Consider the following 20,939-nt stretch of genomic DNA (forward strand, 5'->3'; position numbering starts at 1 on the left):
TTTGTCATATTTCTTCACATGTGCTCTGTATCAAAAATGTATCTGCTAATCCAGAAAACTGTGCCCTCCTGTCAGGCTGATGTGCTGCCAAGGGCCAAAAGGCAAATAAGCTCAAGGACGGGGATGTGGAGAACAGGGATGGATGAGAAGAATCCTTGCACCTGCTTCTCAACAGAGTACAGTCAACGAATTGAGGTATTGACGATTTTAGTTGTCATCTTCATCAGGAACCTCGAGGGGGCCGAGCTGGCAGGTCTTTTTCATCAGACTATAAAGCCTGGTTTTCTGTGGTCGCTCAAATGATACTTCAGTCAAGACTGAGAGCCACGAAACTTCACCTCTGCGTGCTTCTCTTGCTGGATGAGCCTGCAGAGGGCTTCGTGCTGCGTTCCCTCGGCGACGGGCAGCGCCCGGCCACGGGAGAGGGCAGAGATCGCGCTGCTCGCTCCCCTATGAAGCCGCCCCGCTCCCGGAGCCCGCCCCGGCCCCGGGCCCGCCCCGGCCACAGTCCAGCCGAAGCATGGAGAGGCTTCTCAGCTTCCGCGGCCGGCGGGCCCTGGTGACTGGGGCCGGCAAAGGTGACGGCGGGCGGAGGGCCGGGCCGGGGGTCGGGCCGGGGCGAGTCTGACGCCGTGTCCCCGCAGGGATCGGCCGCGCCGTGGCCGTGGCGCTGAGCAGGGCCGGGGCCCGCGTCACCGCGCTGAGCCGAACGGCGGCGGACCTGGAGAGCCTGACGCGGGAGGTACCGGACCCCCTCCTCCTGCCGCCCTTCCCCGCCCCAATGGCCCCGCAGCGGGCCCCCGGGCTCCATCGCGGCCCCCCGCCCACGGCGCCTGCCCTCGCCGCAGTGCCCGGGCATCGAGCCCCTCTGCCTGGACCTGGCGGACTGGGAGGCCGTGGAGGCGGCGCTGGGCGCGGCGGGGCCGTTCGAGCTGCTGGTGAACAACGCGGCGGTGGCGGAGCTGCAGCCGTTCCTGGAGGTGACGCGCTCGGCGCTGCAGCGGTGAGTTCCCGGCCCCAGCCCGCAAGGGACCGCAGCTCCACCGAGAGCCCTGGGGCCGACAATGCCCGCCAAGGCATTCTCAAGTCACAAAGCTGCGAACATCAAAAACGGTGGCAGAGCTTTCCAGAAAAGGATGTTTTTAGAGGGGAAGCAGCTGGGAAGAACAAAGACGGCAACTGGTATAGAGACACCAGACAGGCTGACCTGCAATGTTCAGTGCTGGTCGATTGTTACTGCATCTATCCTTTTTCTTTTACTGTCTTCTCATTCTTTATATCGTCACTTTTCACCCCTTAAACAGCAAAAGGAAACAAAGCAGTGGCTCTTGTATCCATTTCTAAGTAGCCAGAACCTGCAGTATCACTTCCAGAATGGTGGGGTGGACCTGCCATCCCCCTGGCATGAGGGGAGAGTGCCTTTGCTGCTCATCAAGCTCAGAGCTTCCTGTCTAGTTCCAGCTCCGTTAAATTGAAAGGCAGGTGTTGCTAAGACAATTCAGAAATAGACAACAAAGTCAGGTAAGGAAGCAAAAAGTGGTCATGGTGGGAAATTGAATTTGCTAAGTACAGTAACATGACATCTTTTTTTCCTCTGAAAAGCTCCAGTTTTGCTGTATGCTTTAGGATACAGGCTATCTTGAGTCCACATCCTTCTGAGAAAATGGGTAATGCTGTGTCCCTGTGTTAAAAATGGGTGCTGAGAATCTATAATAAAGGTTTGTGACTACAACATCAAATGTATGGATTCTACTAAGATCATTCTGAAGAACTGGCAGGTGGAAGTCTGACTAAGGAAGCACAATGTGTGAACAGAAGAAATGCTGCCTCTACCCACCTTAAAGCAGCTTTGCTTTATCAATCTGTATGAAGGGTTTACTTGACCTAAGAGTCATCTGCCCTGGCTGAGGCCCAGGGCTCTGTTTAAACTTTGACAGAGGAATTCCATTAGGCTGCATAAAAGCAGAGTCCTGTGCAAAATGTGCCTGATGCATGCCTGCATCTCCCCACACACTGCCAGGCTTGCAGCAAATGGACAGTTCTGGTTCATTGCTGAGATCCCAGCTGACCATTCTGGCTCTCCTGACAACTTGGCACTTCTGTCCATGTCCCAGAGTATCACCAGTGTTTCCAAGAGACAAGCAGCACTTATCCTCTGCTGCCTCCCAAAACAGCTCCCCAGGCACTCTAACTTAAATTTGACTTATTTATTTGTAGGTCTCTTGATGTGAATTTTGGGGCTGTGCTTCATGTTTCCCAGGTGAGGAAGAGTTATCACTACAGCTGCCTCCATGAATAGCAGTGACTAAATTGTTGCACATAGCAGGGGTATGTGTCCACTGTGGGGGTTAAAAAGACTGCAGTCCAAAGTCAATCTGACAACTACATGTACAACCCCTTCACACTCTTGCTTTGACTCTTCTAAGCAGGAAGCAGTGAGGACTTGCTTCCTCCAGATGTTTTTGGTTTTTTGGCCTACCATAATAGCCCAGCAAGATTCCTATGGGGTGAAATAATGATTTCTCTTGTTAGGATTCTGGCATTCTGGGTTTTTTTTCCTCTTCTCCCCCTTCCCAGATAGTTGCTCGGCAGATGATTGCACAGGGGGTGCCAGGGGCTATTGTGAATGTCTCCAGCCAGGCGTCGAAGCGTGCACTGAGGGATCATGCTGTTTACTGTAAGTGTGTGCAGCTTTAGCAGTGCCCCTCTCAGTTTTGACCAGCTGAAGACCCACAGTCACCAAGTGGCCGGCTGCCCATGTGTTCCAGACCAGGTGCTATGCATTTAAATACCTCCTCTTCTCTTCAAGGTTCCACAAAAAGTGCTTTGGATATGCTGAGCAAAGTAATGGCATTGGAACTGGGACCTCACAAGGTAAGAGTCTGAGAGAGAAAAGTGTGAAAGCTGAACATGAGCACAACCACAGCAGCTGAGTTTGACTGTTGCTCCTGGTCACAGATTAGAGTGAACACAGTGAACCCCACCGTGGTTATGACTGACATGGGGAGAATTAACTGGAGTGACCCTCAGAAATCTGCTGCCATGATTGATCGGATTCCCCTGGGAAAGTTTGCAGGTCAGTGATGTAGTCTGTCCCCAGGCTGTGCTCTCATGTTTTTCCAAGCCTTCCTTCTCACTAACAGTACAACCAGAAGTTGCTGATTTTTGGGTCAAGTCACAGTGCTGTTGAATGCCTTTTGGCTGAATTCCTGCAGTATTTTATCATGACAGGGTGAGAATCAACCCTCCTCTTGCTTTTTCTACAGCCTCATCTTGGGACAAGTGAAATGAACTTACTCTGTTGTTCATAAACCTGACTGAGTGGTTGCTGTAACCTAAGCACCATTTGATCACAAGGACACTTTGATGTCCAGCTCTCAGCCACACTGTCCCAGACACTTCATCAAGCACAGCTGAAAGGCAGAAACACTTTCTGGCTCTAATTACCTGTAGAGGTCAAAGGCAGACCTTCTTAGGTGCTTGTTTTTCTGGTACAATTTGAGGCAGGCATCAGCTATTCTCTGTGTTTGATTGCAGAAGTGGATGATGTGGTGAACAGCATTCTCTTCCTGCTGAGTGACAAGAGTGCTATGACAACTGGCAGCTCACTGATGATTGACGGGGGCTTTCTTGTCTCTTAAGATGATAGCCACATTTCGCACCTGGCCTCAGTTTTCGTATGAATACTGCCTAGATGTAAACTGGATAGAAAACAGTGACACAAGACTTCTTGCTGGAGGGGCAGCAGGGCTGAAGACTGTATTAGAAGTGAGGCAGAAAATCAGCTTTGCAAGGCTGCCGTATAATAAAGCTCACATACACCTTCATGGAGAATGTTTATTGCACCAAATAAGGTTTTATCTTGTCACTCTACATGATGATTAGAAATTGGACCTTTCTTCCAACCCTGTTCCCCCCCCTCCCCCCCAACCCTTCAGAAGCTCTCCCTGTTCCATCCAAATCCACAGAGTGTCTGCATTTTCAGTGGGAAGGGAAAGAAGTTAGCAGACTCCTCATTGCTTCCTTTGTTGTCTTTAGTAGGAAAAAAAAATAGAGGCAACAACGCCAGCCCTGCTCTGCAGAGACTGGATTCTGGGGGGAGGCCCTGCTAAAGACTAATGGGGGGGAGCAGCACCATGCTGTCCTAGGGTGTGCACACACAAAAAAGGCAAATGCATTGATTGCACAGAGCTGTTTCACTCACAGAGTTTGGCTAGTACCCAATAAAGCACCTAATGATTCATTTTTCAGCTTGTCATTTACTTTGACCCCTTCCAGGGCTGCTTATGATTTCTTTAACAGTCTCAGGAAACATTCTGCTAGAGCACCAGTTTGTTAACTGTTAGCCACAGCAGGCTGGGCAAGGAGACCCTACCACCCTCCCAGCTATTCTTGTCTTTCAGCACCATTGAAATCAGCTCCCTCCCCACTCCCACCAGGATGTTCACCACCTGTTTCACCTGCAGGCTGAAAACAGGTGTTTCCAGAATAGGATGGATGTCTCAGCCCTTTCCACTTGGAGTTCAGGAGAGCCAAAACAGCTTGTTGCCCGAAGGAGCTACCTTGCCTTCCCCGCTGTACCTCCCCTGGGGGCTGTATAGTCCCCAGCTGGTCTCCTGTCCCCACTGCCCCTTCACATCAACACTGACGTTAAATCAAAGAGACATTTAAAAAACACTGACTTCATACATGATGAAGGGCCCTACACATCCCAGCCCCCTTCAAAAACACCCAGCTTAATATGCAATCTGTCAGAGGATGACAGCATGCTGAGCCAATACCTAGGCCACAGCCCTCAAAACATGGTACACTTTTTGCCAGGCTTCTTCACAGGTGGTGGGCAGAGCACAGCCCGGATGGCTTCATCAAAGACTGTCTTCAAGCCCCTCTGCGTCAGGGCAGAGCATTCGAGGTACTTTACCGACCCTGGGGAAAGAGAGCTCCAGCTCGACCACTCCAGTTCTACCACCATACACAGTCCCTCACCCACTCACCAAGTTCAATGCCATGAACATCTGCCTGCTCATGAGACTCACCAATCTCCCGCGCCATGGCCAAGCCTTGGGGATAGGTGATGGGGGCCAGTTTCTTATCACGTAACCTTTCAATGGTGTCCTTATCATCCCTCAAGTCCAGCTTGGTGCCCACCAGGATAATAGGCGTATTTGGGCAATGGTGTCGGACCTCAGGATACCACTGAAACACAGAGGCATTATAAGAAAAGTAGTTATATGAATGGCCATAATCATGAGGATGCATTCTTACTATTGGGAATGAAGAGGTTCACTACTGAAATGGTGGCGATACCTGAACAGGATACTGCTGCCTACAGTTCTAATATGTTCTGCTAAAAGAGACTGGTGCAGATGTAAGACACAGAATCCTAACAGACAATGCCAGCCAATTCCGCACACAGTACTTCCCTTAACTGTACTTTAGCTTCTAAGACATCCCCTATCTTATAACACAGATTCAGAAAGGCAATAACTTAGCCAAAGAAGTAGCGGACAAAAAGCAGGCCCCACTTAAAACCTGCAGACAATGATTTTCCCTCATCAAAAAATTACTGTTGAAGTTTTGGCCTTGTAGGTGTGGTGCTGGGTGGGGCAGGGAGCATCACTGGTTCTTCCCTTCTACTGTTTCACCCAGGAGGAGAATACTTTACCTTAGCTCTGACATTCTCAAAGGAGGCTGGACTCACAAGGGAGAAGCAGATCAAGAAAACATCCTGTGTAAAAACAAGAGGGTCAGCTGTGCAGAAACAAACAGAGTGAAGGAAGGCTGCAGAGGGAGCCTGAGAAAGGACAATCTCCTCCCACAAGCAAGGACTGCTGTGGCTTTAAGAAATTCTTCCCCACTAAGGGTGTTAAACTAATTCAGAGAGGGGAGGAATGGACCTTGAGTGTATGATTACATCTTTCACAATGCTGGCTCTACATCTGTTAAGAGCTTGAGGCCTCAAACACGTTAACAGTGCTAAGAGCTCCATCAGCAGCACAGGGCTTAGGAACTGCTAAACCCAGAAACACTCCTAGGACAGCCCAATGGGGATCTGTTCTGCTGAGAGAAAATGGGAATATGGAATTCGCTATGCTGCACAGCAACCCTACAGCATTCCTTTTACTTGAGCCTCCCTGGGGCACCCATAACTTTTCAAAGACCATTACAAAGAAAAGACTAGAACAAGACGACCTCTTAGGAGAAAATCAGCTGTGATACTTCTTAAACAACCAGAATTATGGGTGTAGCTGCAGGATCTCAGAATTTCCTCAAAAGAAAGAAAAGTGCCTGTCCTTGGGAGCCCCCCTGTCTCTGAGAGGGACCAGTCACAAGCCAGTCCAAGCCCAGCACTCACCGTCTGTGGATAGGAAAGAGGCCGCAGTCGGTCATAGTCCTCTTGCCCTGCTGTATCCCAGAGGCCCAGGTTCACTGGCTTTCCATCTACCATCACATTGGCAGAATAATTATCAAACCTGCCAATGAGGAGTGCCCATCAGTGACAATTTTGTGGAGACCTTCACCTCTTTATAATTCATAGGGGCAGTGAATCAGGAAAGGATACTGCAGCACAGTTCCAGTGGGGACAATCTGCCTTCCTCACACACACAGCAACAGCACCAGCCTTACCTGTCAAGTTCACAGTCTGATTTGCAACAGCCACCTCCTCACATACAAACCAAACTTTTACACACACATGCATCCAGATCAAATGAAGCCTAAGGCCATTACTTACACGGTGGGAATGTATTCTCCAGGAAAGGCATTTGTGGTGTAACTGATCAGCAAGCAGGTCTTCCCTACAGCTCTGCAGAGGATAAGAGTGACAAGCATAAAGAAGGGTACAGCATGGAGCACTAAGGCAGTAAAACTCACCCTTCTCCTACAAAAACACATGGTTAGGTAAAAAGTTACCATGTGAGAAAGCAAGCCTGTTGCAGGCTGGAATTCCCCACCTGTGGCAGACATGGCCTGAACCCAAAATATGCACCTTGCTGCCTGAGCGCTTCCTAACGCTGCTCTCTGCCACTCCCTTTTCCCTACCTGTTCAGCCCTCAGCAACACATCAGCCAAAATACAGCTGCTCCATGAACCAAGAGAGGGAATAAATTAGGGTTGTGTACTGGGCTCAATAGCTGCATGGTAATTTAGCAAAATGGATAACCAGTGAGCTTAAAAAATATGCAACAATGCAGAACTCTGCAAGGTCCTCAGATACAGGAATTCAGTATCAATAAATACAAAAGGGAAAAAGTAAGTTTCCATAAACAAAAATGGACTTTAAAATTGATCACTGTCTGTTTGGAAAAAGATTAGTGAAGAAGGATAAAAATACTGGCTCAGGGCTTTGCTAAAGGTTGGTGGGATTGGTCAGCCCAGCAGTGGCAGCTGGCAAGGACCAGGCCAGGGCTCGCTGGCAATAGCATAAGCACATAGACTTTAACTAGTCCTGTAGATTTCCTAATGGAGAGCTTCACTGTAAGAACAGAAGAGTACCAGCAGTGTAAGCAATCTCTTTATCCTGGACAAAGTTGTGAATGGCAGACAACCTTCTAGAAAAAGACTGAGTGCCAGTGCCAGGGAAAGCTGGCTGTGAGGTGCCTGGGTGCAGCTGAATAGGAGCAGAAATGCATATCCTCTACTCAATTCTGCTACCAGAAGGATGTAAGAGAGGATGTCAGAAGAGAGGAAGAGAGTTGACAATTCCCTGTACACACCAGGATGACAGAAAGCACACAGAAGATGAACCACTATTACAACTTTTCCTCTGGATTAGGTCCCCTTGGTCTGAGAAGAGAGAAGTTTTGTCATGAACCACTACATTGACTGGTCCAACTTTCCTCCTCAACTGTGACTTCTCTTTCCCACCAAACAGGGATGCTTGTAATTCAAAAAAACCTATGTATCTATGTCTTTCCAATTTCTTTTAGTCTGCACTGTTGATTTGGTCTTAAGGCAAAACACAAGAGAGCAAACCTTCAGCTGAACTCCATTTCCAACATCCTGAGCTCCCAGTCATTCCTCTCCCTTCTGCAATAAGGCTATGCTTTCTCCTACTCCCTTCTTTAGCCCTCACAGGCCAGACCCTGGAAGACCTCATCGCAAATGTGTATTTGAGGGGGTGGCATGCACAAGAAAGGGGAAGTCTGCTTCCTCCCTAAGACCAGTTCACATTTAGGTCTGAATACCTCAGCTCTGTTCTTGCTGCAGTGAGCAAACTGGAATTGTGAGGAAAAATATGAGGATGAGCTAGGAAAGTTATAAAGCAGCATAAACCTAGTGCATGCCTGGATCTTGGAGGCAGATGTGTTCCCCAAAAAACGCATTTAGGAAGAGCCTAAAGGAAAAAGCAAAAAGCGTGACAAGGAGCATGTGGTGAAATCAGAGAGAGCTAAGCATTTCACCTCGGAACAATCAACAAAAGGACATACGAGACCTGCGAACATCAAGATTTTCGGGACGACTCTTGTCAGTAATAAAGCAGGTACAATGAAAAATAGCAAAATACCGGCACCTAAATAAAACAACAAGGAGGCAAACGTAAAACCCAAGAGAAGCCTGTGTTTGCTAGCCAGCAGCACCCAAGTTGATGAACTACGAAAGGAGCAGGGCCGGGTTGCGCGGGCGGCGGCAAGGCCCCAATCTCCCGCCGGGACTGAACGGCAGCTCGGCCCGCCAGCCCCGCTCCCGCCGGGCCCGGCCCCACCCGAGCCAGGCCCTGGTCGATCCAGGCCGGACCGAGCATCGCCGCCCGGCGCGGGGCCTCCCGCCGGCCGAGCAGCTCTCCGGGACGCAGGCCCGGGCCAGCCCTCCCTCCTTCCCTCGGCGCCGCCGGGCCCGTTCGGTGCGGGGCTGCGGGGGCCGGGGCGCGGCCGGAGCGGCCCCTCCAGCACTCACCCGTCGCCCACCACCACACACTTGATCGCCTGCATCTGCCCGCGATGGCGGCGCCGCGACTGCGCCGCAGTGAGCGCCCGCGGGGTGGGGCGGGGCCGAGCGGAGCGGCGCCGAGCCGAGCCGAGCCGAGCCGAGCCGAGCCGAGCCGAGCGCCGCGGGCACGGCCGAGGGTCCCGGCGGCCCCGCCCCGCCGCTCCGCCAGGGCCACACGCCGCCCCGCCTCGGCACCGGGGATGAGAAGCGGCGGCTCCGCCCCACGAAAGAAGCGGCGGGTGCTGCTCGGAGCCGGGCACTGCATTAGGGCCCACAGGCTCAAGGACAAAGCTTTAAAACCTCCTTACGTTGTAGCTGCACAGTTCACCGTGTTCTACCCAGAGCTGCTGAGGAACAAAGATGGAGTAGCCAAAATCCTTCAGGAAGATGGCTTTTGGCTTCCCCCAGCTCCCCATGGTACCCTACCAGGAACAGAGGTGCCCACAGTAGTGGCCCTGTCTGAAAACAACAGTTTGCTTTTCCCTTACCTGCGGGTCTGCAGTGCTGCCCAGCAGCCACAGACAGAGCAGCTATTGCCCCAGGCTCTCTTCGTTATGATAGGGAACAGCTTCCCAGCTTCTTTGCTTTTATCTTAGTCCAGAAGCAAAACCATATCCCCGTCTTATCCACCTATAACAGCCTTTTAGCTCCAGGGCAGGCTGACAGGATCTTCAGGAGAGGAACACAGCAAAAGGCCCCACCCTGCACATCAGCCAAACATCCAGTTTGCCACTGTCCAGTGTTAATGGCAAAATGCAAAAGTTCTTTATTAAGCAGAGCAAAACCCAATATAAAAAATCGTGAACACAAAGCAACCAGTTCACACAGAAGCTTTCATTTTCCAGGTGTCTTGTAAAATATATGCTCTAAGATAGGTTCCCACCCCAGACTCACAGGAAGAACTCCCTCAGGGTTCAATACGGGTGCCCTGACAACAGCTCCTGCTTTCTCCTATTCAGACTCTCTTAACCCTTCCCTTTCTCCAGGTCATGCAAGGACCTGTGCTGTCAGGAGAGGAACCACCTTTCCCCTTTGTGCTCTGAGAAGCAACTCCCTGGTGTCACACCAGAAGCAACTCTCCTCCCTCGGTTAAGGCCACAGCACTCCGTTCTAGGAGTTCTGAGAAGCCAGAAGAGTTTTGCCACTGGCCAGAGTGAAACTAAATCCTGTAACAATACTGGCCACAACATCTACAGCTAAGGGCTGCAGTTCACAGTGAAGCAGCACAGATGCTGACAGCCAATCACCCACTCACCCTTTCACCACTGCCAAAGCCCAGCTGTCCCACAAGGACATGGACAGAACTGCACCCAAAGCCCTTTGGTACAGCACTTGCTGTCTATTCTGAACGTGCACCTATTGCCACCAATAGAGCCAGAGCCACAGCAGAGAGGGTAAACAGGCCAGAGAGGGCCCCATCAGACTCTGCTTCTGTCTGTAAACACTGTGTAAAAAAAAGCACAGGTGGGTAATATCTGGTGTTTCCAGCAGTTTCAGGATCTCATTAGCAAGGCAAATTGGTACAGCCCACAGAGAACTGTAAACACTCCTGTCACTTTTTCTCATGTTTGTCTGTGAACAGTCCTGGCATCCAAACAAATGCTGCACCAGGACCCTGCCGGGAAACATACAAACTCCCCCAGTAACCACTAACCCCCTGCACCAACAGGCTGTGGCAGTGCAGGGGAGGGGGCTCCATATCGTGGATTCACACCCACAAGCCTGGACGGTTGTTTCCTCCTTTATGCCATCAGGAGGAAGATTTCTGAATAGCAGGAGTATTTGTCTGTTTCCAAGCCTTTGCATCACCACACTCTCATAAAACTGCCCCATTTAGGAAGGAGGAGTTGTACCTGAGTTGCTCACTCTTTCCCTGACAGCAGGTATTTGGATCCATTAAGCCATGCTCTCACTTCCTAGAACTGTGGGTTCCCAAGGGAGATCCCTGCACATATGCCATGATGGCATTCTGCAAGAAACTTGCTCGCTGGGCCTCCTCTTCCCTCATCCTGGAGATCTCAGCTTCCTTCATTCTCAGCTTCTCCAGCAGCAGAGAGATCTCACCCTCCTTGTCCAGCAGCGCTTCACGGTGGTTACTGGATAGGACTGTGAAGAAGAAGCATTAGTAAAGAACGTCAAGGAATCCCTAGAATAAATAAGAAAAGGCCAAAGGCAATGGAAGTGGTATGGTCAACAAGGACACAAGAGGAGCTGCATGAGACAACATGAGAGGTTTTGCAGAGACAGCGTGCACACTACACTGTGCAGGAAATCCAAACATTCCGTTTGCTGTGCAACTTTGGGTGGTCATCTGAGTCTTGGTCTCTACAAAATGAGGACAGGAATCCCTGTAAATACACATGGATGGAGAGCACAACTCATAGGTGTACACACAGGCAGGAAGCACTTGCTGTCACTACCTGTAAGCACAGCTCAGTTCCAGGCCCAATGCAGGGTAATTCAGTGTTACCATTTGAGAAGCATAAAAGCATCCATCACCTTTCAGCTGTCTTTCCAGAGCTGCAATCTTCTCTCTCAGCCCATCCTGGGCTGTGCGTTCAGCCTCCAGGTGCCCAATCTGCTCCTGTAATTCCACTTTCACCTTATTTAGCTCTGTCACTTTCTCCTCCTCCTTACTGTCCAGCTCCTGGCACACAAAGACAAATTCATGAACAACCACACAACTTTAGCAACTTGTTCTGGCCCTGTGGTGACTATCTCTACTCCAGTCCAAACTACCTGCTGAAGTTCATCCAGCCTCTTCCTGAGTCCATCAGCATACAGGCTCAACTGTTTGGCTTTGGCCTGGGCCTCAGCAACCATTTCTTTTTGCTTAAGGCAGCAGTTCTGAGCTTCATCCCTTGACTCAGTCATTAGCCGCAGCTTCTCTTCTAGGTGTTCTAATCGTTGCTGCTGTAAGACACAAAGGAAAATGAAAATTAAACAGTCCCACTTCATTCCTGTGAAGAGATTCTCCCCTTTATTCCTAATACAGTGAACCCTTTACTGAGTCAACTGACACTGACAAGCACAGGACACAGCCCTGCTCCTTGCACTCAGGAGTGACTCCAAGCTGCTTCCTCTTGCCAGGGAGGACACTGACAGAGACTGAAAACACTCAGCTGAGAAACACAGACAGGTCCTTGGCAGATGCACCAATACCACTGCCAGTGTTTACAACTAATGCTCCGCCTTCACTTCCTCCACACCTCAAATGGATCTCCATACCTCAAGTGGCAGCACCACTGCATGCAGCTAAGCAACTGCTAGGTCTCACACATCAGATTTGTATGTCTGTAACTCAGTGAAGACTTTTCTTCTGTGATGTTACAAGTAAGTAAATATTCTAGTAGTTTTTTGCGTATTTTCCTCATCCCTTGCTCTCTTTCACAGGATATTAACTTCATCGCCATTTTCACGGAGTTCAATACTACAGTGACTATTTATCTACAAGCAGCAGCCACCTGAAGAAATTTCTCAAGAGTTCAGAGAAACAGGACCACCCCATGAAAGCTGTCATTAAATTGAAGGATCAACACCTGGTCATTGTCTTCAGACATTGGCAACTTAAATCTGCCACAACAATATCCACATCAGTTCTGTTACTACTGAAGACAATTCAAATTAGACTTTTAGGGCTCCTTCTTTACAGACCCACATTTGTGGGTCAGTCAAACAGAGAGAGAAGTTATTTAGCCGTTCCCCAAGACTAAAATATAGACTAGGTAGCCAAAACACTTCCTTCCCACAGGGGCAGGCCCACAGACAGGTCGTGTCCTTACCTCCTCCAAGCGTGCCTGACTCCGGGCTTTTATCAACTCCTCCTCTGCTTGTCCTCGATCAGTTAGTGCAGCTGTTTTGACTTGGCTCAGCTCCTGCCACAGAAACATGGAAAATCATTCCAGACAGAGAAGCTGCATCACTGCAACACTGACCAGAAAACACTAGCAGCTTCCAGTCACAGGCTATAATATGTTCTCACTCAGAGGCTGCAAAAGCAAACAAAGATGACAAACCTTTCCTCACTTCAAGACCGTTATCTAAATTCAATGTGAATTTCACTTATATGAGAGCAAGTATTGGTTAAAGCTTTTCAAAACAAGGAAACAGGAAAGAGCAGTGGCTGATGTAGCTGGGGAAATAGATATGGATAAACATGCTACACTTGTGACAAAATTAGAAACTATGACATCAAATCTTAGTAAGACTCTAACCATGTTCAATGGAATCCTTGTATTTGTCCAATCTCAACGTACAAGCTTCTCCTTGGAATCGTCTTCCTTAGTCCAAAGCAGTAAAAATAACTTTAGCTGATATACTGCTGTTTTCTGTTCCTCCTTACAGCACAAGACAGTATTTAAAGGTCTGCAGTGGGAGACTCCACAAAGCTTTCCTGGCAGCTTTCTCTGTGCACTGCTGTATGAGCGTTCAAACATGCCTAGAGCACTTTTTCTCACCTCCTCCAGAGATGCCCTGATGGCCTCCAGACTCTGGATCCTGTTGTGCATGGAACGTTCACTGGCCTCCATGTGCTGTGTCATACGACCCACCTGCAAAGCAGTAGAAACCACTAAAGCAAGTGACAGAAAACCATTCCCATCTCCTGTCACAGCAAGCAGCAGGACTACTTACTTACTTGCCACAATAGTGAAGCATCCTGTCACTGACCACCCACCAGCAAAGAAAAATACTTTCCCAAAACTCAACTAGGAAACTGTAATACGAATAGAATCTACCCTCTTGAAACTGGGACTTTTTAGACAGAGATCCTTCCCAGGCCACAAGGAAGATACAGTCCAAGCTCTCATTGTCAAGTGAGACAACAGATTCATTTTCTAGTTGTAATGTTGGTGATCTTCCTGACCTGTGACTTTTCTTAGAAGATTTCAATATCTACACAGTACTCTTTTAGTACAATTTTATTTTGGAGAGATTTCAAACCTCAGTAAACACTGCAAAGAAAATTGGTTGTAGTCTGCTGGCCTGTCCACACTCAGACACAACCCCCTCTGAAACATAATAGAGAAGAAATAGCATGCTGAACCCTGTTAAAGGACTGCTTATTGTGTATAAGCAATTAAAGCATTAAAATGTATTTATTTCAGAAGCAGGAAAATATTTCTTATTTATAATTACCTCTGTGCACAGACCAACACAAAGGCCAGCCTCCCAGCCTCTCTTGTAGCATCACATATCACTCTGGCCCATGCTCTTGAAAGCTAGAAAATCTTACTAGCTGGTAGAAAGTCTTACAATCTCTTCAGTCAGGCTCTGCTTGAAGAAATGGCCCATTATTCCCACAATTAATCTGAGCCCACTAACTTTTTAATTTTTTTAAGAGCATCTGACAGCAAACAATGACCTCCAGTGGTGATGTATGTCAGGACCAAAGAAAGACTAAAACCAGGATGCTGCAGAAACCCCATCTTTACCTCTTTTATCCGAAGGGATTCCATATCTTCAAGGCTTTGTTTAAATCTTCTCCTCTCCATTTCCAGACGTTCTGCAGATTAAAAGCAGGTACATCACAATACTGGCATTCCTGCCACACAGCTGTATTCATACTTTTTCACAGTCTGCCAAAGCTGTTGACCCAGGACCAATGATCCCAACAAGAGGTGTCCATAAGATGTTTCTACTCCTCCACTCACCTTCAGCCTCCACAGCCCGCAGCTTCAGTTCTGCTGTTGTGTTGGTCAAGTCTTGTTTTACCTGGAAGAGCTGATCCTGCTGAACTTTGCACTTCCTTTCCAATTCATCTACCTACATAAGGAAATTACCACCACAAAACTTTATCTTTTCCTATTAGCAGAGAAAGTTGGCTGTACAGGACAGTGAAGAGACACCCAACCGAGGATCAAAGTAGAGGCCATATATATGGAGCAGATGTTATACATGTTTAAGTGTCACTTCTCAGACTTGGACTTGGTTTCCTACCTGGTTTCTCAGCAGCAGATTTTTCTCGCTGGCAGCAGACAAATCATGCAAAAGCCTGCCTTCCCGATCAGCACCTTCCTGCAAACAGAATCAAAATTAAAAACCTGTACTCCCCCTAGTTCTTGCACTACCAACCTATGCCAACCAACATCACACCCAGCTAAATTCAACCTACGCTGTAAACACCAGAGCTCCTCTTCATACCTGGCAACTATTTATCTAATTTATACAGAATTTTTGTCATGGTGGCTTTAGTTAAACCAGTCATGGTAAAAATCATGTTTCCCTATTGCATCCAGCATCCCCCAAATCTACACAAACCAGTTACGACCTATAGCTCTGCTCTCAAACATAAATAGTACTTATCCAGCTCACCTGCTTTTGTTGCTGGAGCTCCCTGAAGTGGGACTCAGCCACACAGTTTTGTTCCTGTTTCATGGCATTCAGCAGCTCTCCCAAGTTGCGCACCTTCTGCTCAGACAGAGCCAGGGCAGCTTCAGTCATCTGCAGCCTATAAAGAAAAGCACTTTATGGAGTCTTTTCCAAGGCAGACACTGCAGTAAGCTCTCTATGCCGTCTGGTACAAGGTGCTAATGTCTATCCTGCAGCAGATGAAATCAGGCTACCTAAATGAGGCATTTTTTTGCTTTTGGGAAAAGGACACTGCTGACCTTTCCACGGACCAGCATCTGTAACGACCTGGGACTTCTCAGGGCCCACTGTCCTGGTGCCCATTGCATTTGCCCTGCATTGTCTTCCAGGAGGCATTTTCCCTGCCCAGACCCATCCAGGATTTACCTGCTCCCACAGAACAAAGTTGGCTATTTTATATCACTGCAAAGCTGTTTAAAAATAGACAGGACTTTAAACGTGGGTAGCAGAGGCAATTTGCTTGTCCTGTCCAAGAGGGGTATGTCCACATCACTGCATGGCATAGTAACACTGCCTTTACCTGGCAGAACTAAACTAGGCAGGCTCAGCAGTGTTTGAAGTCAAACCATGGCCAAGTGCATACAGCTCTGCATAATCTAAGACTTCTTTTGTTTTTTCTTTTGTTCAGGAACACTTCTTTTGTTCCTCTTCCTCACTGTTCCCAAGCCAGGCTCCTCCATACCTGCAGTGGTTCCCAGAGAACACTGTCAGCTGGCAGGGGAAGCAGGTAGGAATTCCTACCAGGCTATAAACCATGCAAGGAACATGTCCCAGTCCCATCTGCACAATCCTTTTTCTTTCTTCCCATCTTCTGTAATTCACTTGCTTTTACGCCAATGCACTGTAATTTTACTTAAAAGCAGGCTAAGTATCTAGTGTGGCAAACTCAAAGGCTTGATCTGACTGTAATTTCTGGATATTACGGCAGAACTAACCAAAATAGTAATCCAGCTACCCTACAAGATTATCCCCCTTCTTAGAAGCTCTGCTCGGCACTGCTTATACAGCACAAACAGCAGGAAGACAAAGGTTTTCCTCCTCCATACTTGGATTTCAGTGAATTCATAATGGAGTACTGCTCATCCAATGCCTCCTGCAGCTGGCTGACTCGTGCTGCAGACATTCTACATTTGGGAGAGAAAAAAAAAAGGAAAAAAAAAAAAAGTGGGTAACTTCTGCCAGGAAATAAAAAGTGCTCAATTCTGTCATCAAAGAGCAGAAAACATTTAGAAATCTAACTCACTTCTCACTCCTGGCTCTTTCTTCTTTCTGCTTGTCTACAGTATCCATAAAATCCATGAACTGTAAGCAAGGCAAAATTCAGTGAGAAAATGAACTCCATCAGCTACAAACCTTCACATTTCTCATCCTTCTCTTCCCAGCAACAGCTGAAGACATGTAAAGCCACTCTACTGGAAAAAAAACTGGAAGCTTGATTGTTTTATTAGCACATTTGAATAAGGCCGTCAGCTATAGAGACTCTGCTTCAGGTGTATGATGGAAAAACAGATCTCTAGGTTTACACTATCTGAAAAACACCAAACTAATTGCAAAAGAAGAAATGAAAGCACAAATAACCAAAACTCCTCCAGAATCCAGAGTGAATATGTTCAGGAGGAATTCTTCCATACTCATACTGTCACTTGATTGCTAGGCAACTTAGCTCAGAGGATGGACTCACTGTACTAAACCATGCTGTGTGCCTGCCCATAAAAATGTACATGCAACTTCAGGTGCACAGTAATACTGTCACTGAGTGTCCTATGGGGACCTCAAGGGAAAGCAAAAGATTCCAGTTACCCCATGTGAACAGCCAATATCTGCTGACCTGCTTGTTCTTCTCATCCTTCAGACTCAAAACCTCCTTGCTGAGGATGTTCACTTGGCTCTGGGCCTCACTCAGGATAACCTCACGGTCTTGGTTGTGATCCAAGGCTTGTTCTGATGCAGAGAGAGCAGGAGAACATGCACAAGTTTCTAAAGCAACAGAATAGCAAGAATTGCTGGAAGAGACAGCACTCAGGATGACCACGGTTGTCCTTCTCAGGCTGGCCCATGTAGAGAGAGTCCCACCTTACATCATGAGGTGGGATAGGATCAAAGAGAGCCATGTGTGTGGTGTAAACAGCCTCAGGAAAGCTGTTAAACTCTGCTGTGGGCAGGACAATGTCACAGGATATGCTGTGTAAGCCACATCAAAACTTGGCTTATCAGAGGCAAACTATGAACAAAAGTCTTAAGTTCTCCCACATTCACATGGCACAGCTATCTCTAATAACTCGATGCAATTTATTTTTTTGCCTTTGCTGGTGACAGCAAAACTTCCAATTTGACTAGTCCTCATTAAAGGGCAAGAAGAGGTGACATATGAGAAAGGGAAGGAAAGAGGCTTAGCTCTCTTCTGGAGCACTAAGTGACCTATAATCCCCCAACTGCTGAACTGGGAAAGGAGTTAAGTGATTCATTACTGTACACGCATCATACTTACCCACAGCTTTCAGGATGTCACCAGGAACATTGTTCCCTGCCAGCTCAAGCCTCTTCAGGGTCTTGTTGCTGTGCAAGCAGTTCAGCAAAGCTCGGCCACCCAGAAGCCCAACGTTATTCCATCGCAAATCTGCACAGAAAGCAAACTTTCACCATGGTAGTCACATACCTACTGAAAAACCCAGGGCTCAAGAGAACTCATGCTCTTTATATATCTACAAGCATGGTTATCTAATCCCAGGTGGTCTTAGCACGAACACAGGTGACCCTCTTCAAGATGAATGACAGGGAGAGAAAGAGACGAAGCAGGAAAGGCAAGGCTATATCTTTAGTAAACTGGAGGAAGCCATGACAATTGAAATTCTACACAAGTATGCATCTCACATTTGGCTCTCACGAGCCTTACTTCCACAGACAGAATCTGTGGATGAGAAAGAATCAGCAACAAAAGCCACATTCTCCTGAAAGAAATTCCAGGAAAATTCCATATAAGGACAAAGCAAGTGTGAATTAAGAGCCTGTCATGAGGCAGGCCAAGAGCAACCACAAACAGGAATGAAAACATTTCCTCCTCCACTAAAGACTGTTCTGCTCCAAGTACACAATTTTTCATCTGCAGTTTTGGCTCCAGAAATTCCAGTTTCAGTTACCACTCTCCAAAGGCCATGGGGTTGTGACCCCTCCCTGCACAAAGCAAGCAAAGCACTTCAGATCGACAGGAATTGGGAATGATACCGACCACTTGGAAGAAATTGAGACAAGAGACATAAAGATACAGGTGTGTTTGCAAGCATGTATATGTGTGGGCAAAGAACTCTTACCCAGCTCCTGAAGACTGGTATTCTGTGTCAGTGCCATGGCCAGCTCTCCAGCCCCTTGATGGTTAATCTGGTTATTGCGCAGATCCAGACGCTGAAGAACGTTGTTTGCTCTCAGTCCTTGGCAGAAAAAGGAGAAGCCCTCCTCCCACATGCCGAGGCTGTTCCATTCTAAGGTTAAGCTACAGAAGGCAGACAGGATTGGTGTTTGTGGAGTGAATGGACAGCTGTGAGAACTTGAATGACACACGGATCACAGCACACCCGGTCAAACACCCAGCTCTGTGAGTTTTCAGTTTCAGCAAGCAGGATGCTGCCAGGGCCCAGCATCCTCCAACAGAGCACCTCCAGTTTTCATGCCTTTGCCTGTCCCACCCCTCACATGAAATTGCACCACTTGGCATTCCTCCTATCCCAACAAAAAACACCCTCAACCCATTTCAAATGTGCTCCATCCGGCAGGAAGAGCACAAAGATAGGCAGATACATTTTTTTTACCTCCTGATGGATTTGTTCTGCCTAAGAAGTTTTCCCAAAGCCTCAGCTCCCATGCTTCGCAGGTTATTTCCCTGAAACAGAAGCCCCAGGTGATCAGTAGGCTAAGCCTGTCCCAGTCCACCTAAACCACAAACACCACCAGATGCATCCCAGCTGTAATGCTAATTTCAGTTGGGCAAAGACAGTCCAATCAACATTTGTTCCATGTTTCAGTCAGTCAGCCTTCCACAAAATGACAAACCCTGGAGGAACAACGGATCTGTACTGCCCTTAGGAGGGCACCATGACTGAGAGCTTCCAAAAATCACAAAATAGCACAGGATCAGCATGGGCCACAATGGAACAGAAGAAGGCAATTCTAGATAAGCGTAACTACTTTACCACACTTCATTAAGAAGGGCTCTGTTAACAGTAGCACAAATGAAAAAGAAAGTTATGATGCAGTTTGTGACTGTAAATTCAAGGAAATAGCTGTATACCAGAGGAATACAGACAGAAAGTCACTCTCAGGAGAGAGACAATCACATCTGAAGGCAGATGCTTAGTTCAAAGCCCAGGGACATCAAAAGACAGGAACACAAGTAGAATAGCTAGTAACTTACTGATCAATACAGTAATCCCCAAAAAAAGCCTACATACACCTCATCTACCCAAGCAGCACATGACAAAAGATATACAGCAATAACCTCCTATCAAAATAGAGTAACTGAATAAAAATGGATAAACTGAAAAGTAACTTCAGAAAATTGTAACATGGTGTTAATGAGTCAAGGAATGAGTCACCTGAGAACACAAACCTTACAGAAGTATGCATCTTGTTGAACAATCCTGCACCAGGACTGTCCAGTTCTATTTCTGATTAAGCCTGTGCTCCTTTTTTCTTCTCCACCATAAAACACTCTTAATTGTATCCGAACAGACTCACCTTCAGATCCAAAGATTTGACTGTGGTGTTGGAGCAAAGACCATGCAACAAAAGTCTTACACCTGAACAGAAAAAAAGAGATGTTAATTTCATCTACAAAACCCTCTGCCTAAAGTGGCAGTGTATCATCCCAGCGTATCATCCTGTTAAACAGCCATCTTAGGAGACGTGGCTGCGAAAAACAAATTACTTGGTAAACTGGCACTGCTACTAGAAAGCGTGAGCACAAGCTTTCACGGGAGGAGACTTTATATATTTTCAGAAAGATACCCAGGTAGAGAGCTACCTGTCAGTTTGTGCCTCTACCCGACTCAGCCCTGAAAAAAGCCCACGTCTAGACCGGCTCTGCGAGCACTGATGTGCTGCCCACGGAGCCCCCTCACTGCCGCCCACTTCAACCGGCCGGCTTGTCCCGTCTGCCCACGGCCAACAAAAGCAGAACCACCCTCGCCGCCGGAGGGAGAACCGAGGGGTTTGTGACCCCCCCACACGGTCACGGACCGGGCACCTGCGCCGGCCTGAAATACGAGCGACTTCCCGGCCCACCGCCGCCGGAGGGAGAGCGGGCCCGCCGGCCCAGCCTGAGGGGGCAGCCGCCGCAGGCCCCGCGCGTACCTTCCTCGCTCAAGCCGCAGTCACCGAGCGCCAGCGCGGCGACGGGCGCAGCACCGGGCAGCAGCCGGCCCAGGGCGCCGCACGTCTGCAGCGAGAGGCTCTCCGCCGCTAGGTCCAGGCGGCCCCGCGCCCCGTCGAGCTCCCGCAGGCGGCGCAGCACGGCCTCCTGCGGGGCAGCGCCGGCAGCCGCGCACAGCCGCGCGTAGTCCTCCCCGAACTGCTCCATGGCCGCGGGCCGCCGGAACCACTCTGGGAGCGCTCGCGTTTCCCCCGGAACTGCTCGGGCCGCGCGCGCTCCC

General features: G+C 48.4%; 3 protein-coding genes across 8 annotated transcripts; 1 reads left to right on the forward strand and 2 right to left on the reverse strand.

Moving 5' to 3' along the window:
- Nucleotides 1–296: 296 nt before the first annotated feature.
- Nucleotides 297–3,827, forward strand: DCXR (dicarbonyl and L-xylulose reductase). The gene is made up of 8 exons (XM_066332247.1): nucleotides 297–578; nucleotides 645–742; nucleotides 849–1,003; nucleotides 2,218–2,260; nucleotides 2,578–2,677; nucleotides 2,810–2,874; nucleotides 2,959–3,076; nucleotides 3,538–3,827. The coding sequence occupies exons 1-8, from the start codon at nucleotides 521–523 to the stop codon at nucleotides 3,639–3,641; spliced, it is 741 nt and encodes a 246-aa protein (XP_066188344.1). The 5' UTR covers nucleotides 297–520; the 3' UTR covers nucleotides 3,642–3,827.
- On the reverse strand, nucleotides 3,818–10,914 carry RAC3 (Rac family small GTPase 3). 5 transcript variants are annotated; one of them, XM_066332252.1, is made up of 7 exons: nucleotides 8,896–9,000; nucleotides 8,435–8,512; nucleotides 6,734–6,805; nucleotides 6,356–6,473; nucleotides 5,666–5,728; nucleotides 5,037–5,196; nucleotides 3,818–4,926 (listed from the first exon to the last, which is right to left on the reverse strand). In XM_066332252.1, exons 1-7 carry the CDS (start codon nucleotides 8,928–8,930, stop codon nucleotides 4,796–4,798), a joined length of 657 nt encoding a protein of 218 aa, XP_066188349.1. In that variant the 5' UTR covers nucleotides 8,931–9,000; the 3' UTR covers nucleotides 3,818–4,795. The 5 variants fall into 5 exon arrangements, with proteins under 5 accessions (XP_066188349.1, XP_066188350.1, XP_066188351.1 ...); XM_066332253.1 differs by lacking the exons at nucleotides 8,435–8,512; nucleotides 8,896–9,000 and adding an exon at nucleotides 10,782–10,914; XM_066332254.1 differs by lacking the exon at nucleotides 8,435–8,512 and having other exon boundaries at nucleotides 8,896–9,022.
- LRRC45 (leucine rich repeat containing 45) lies at nucleotides 9,671–20,907 on the reverse strand. Of its 2 annotated transcripts, XM_066332223.1 has the most exons (17): nucleotides 20,641–20,907; nucleotides 20,026–20,087; nucleotides 19,101–19,171; nucleotides 18,606–18,784; nucleotides 17,786–17,914; nucleotides 17,126–17,238; nucleotides 16,541–16,599; nucleotides 16,344–16,421; nucleotides 15,241–15,376; nucleotides 14,866–14,943; nucleotides 14,580–14,691; nucleotides 14,361–14,431; nucleotides 13,386–13,478; nucleotides 12,711–12,803; nucleotides 11,668–11,841; nucleotides 11,428–11,575; nucleotides 9,671–11,034 (listed from the first exon to the last, which is right to left on the reverse strand). In XM_066332223.1, exons 1-17 carry the CDS (start codon nucleotides 20,864–20,866, stop codon nucleotides 10,838–10,840), a joined length of 2,019 nt encoding a protein of 672 aa, XP_066188320.1. In that variant the 5' UTR covers nucleotides 20,867–20,907; the 3' UTR covers nucleotides 9,671–10,837. The 2 variants fall into 2 exon arrangements, with proteins under 2 accessions (XP_066188320.1, XP_066188321.1); XM_066332224.1 differs by lacking the exons at nucleotides 19,101–19,171; nucleotides 20,641–20,907 and having other exon boundaries at nucleotides 20,026–20,064.
- Between the last annotated feature and the right edge of the window lie 32 nt (nucleotides 20,908–20,939).

This window comes from Sylvia atricapilla, chromosome 18, assembly GCF_009819655.1.
Source record: "Sylvia atricapilla isolate bSylAtr1 chromosome 18, bSylAtr1.pri, whole genome shotgun sequence".
Classification (NCBI taxonomy): domain Eukaryota; kingdom Metazoa; phylum Chordata; class Aves; order Passeriformes; family Sylviidae; genus Sylvia; species Sylvia atricapilla.

Coding starts and splice junctions, on each gene's coding strand:
- LRRC45 (XM_066332223.1), bottom strand. CDS start 20,866: ATGGAGCAGTTCGGGGAGGACTACGCGCGGCTGTGCGCGGCTGCCGGC. Junction 17,915..18,605: donor TACCAGTCTTCAGGAGCTGG/GTAAGAGTTCTT, acceptor CTTTCTGTGCAG/ATTTGCGATGGAATAACGTT. Junction 16,600..17,125: donor AGGATGAGAAGAACAAGCAG/GTCAGCAGATAT, acceptor CCTTGCTTACAG/TTCATGGATTTTATGGATAC.
- DCXR (XM_066332247.1), top strand. CDS start 521: ATGGAGAGGCTTCTCAGCTTCCGCGGCCGGCGGGCCCTGGTGACTGGG. Junction 2,875..2,958: donor TGGAACTGGGACCTCACAAG/GTAAGAGTCTGA, acceptor TCCTGGTCACAG/ATTAGAGTGAACACAGTGAA. Junction 3,077..3,537: donor TCCCCTGGGAAAGTTTGCAG/GTCAGTGATGTA, acceptor GTTTGATTGCAG/AAGTGGATGATGTGGTGAAC.
- RAC3 (XM_066332252.1), bottom strand. CDS start 8,930: ATGCAGGCGATCAAGTGTGTGGTGGTGGGCGACGG. Junction 6,806..8,434: donor GAAAATCTTGATGTTCGCAG/GTCTCGTATGTC, acceptor TATCCTCTGCAG/AGCTGTAGGGAAGACCTGCT. Junction 5,197..5,665: donor TTGAGAATGTCAGAGCTAAG/GTAAAGTATTCT, acceptor TCTGTGTTTCAG/TGGTATCCTGAGGTCCGACA.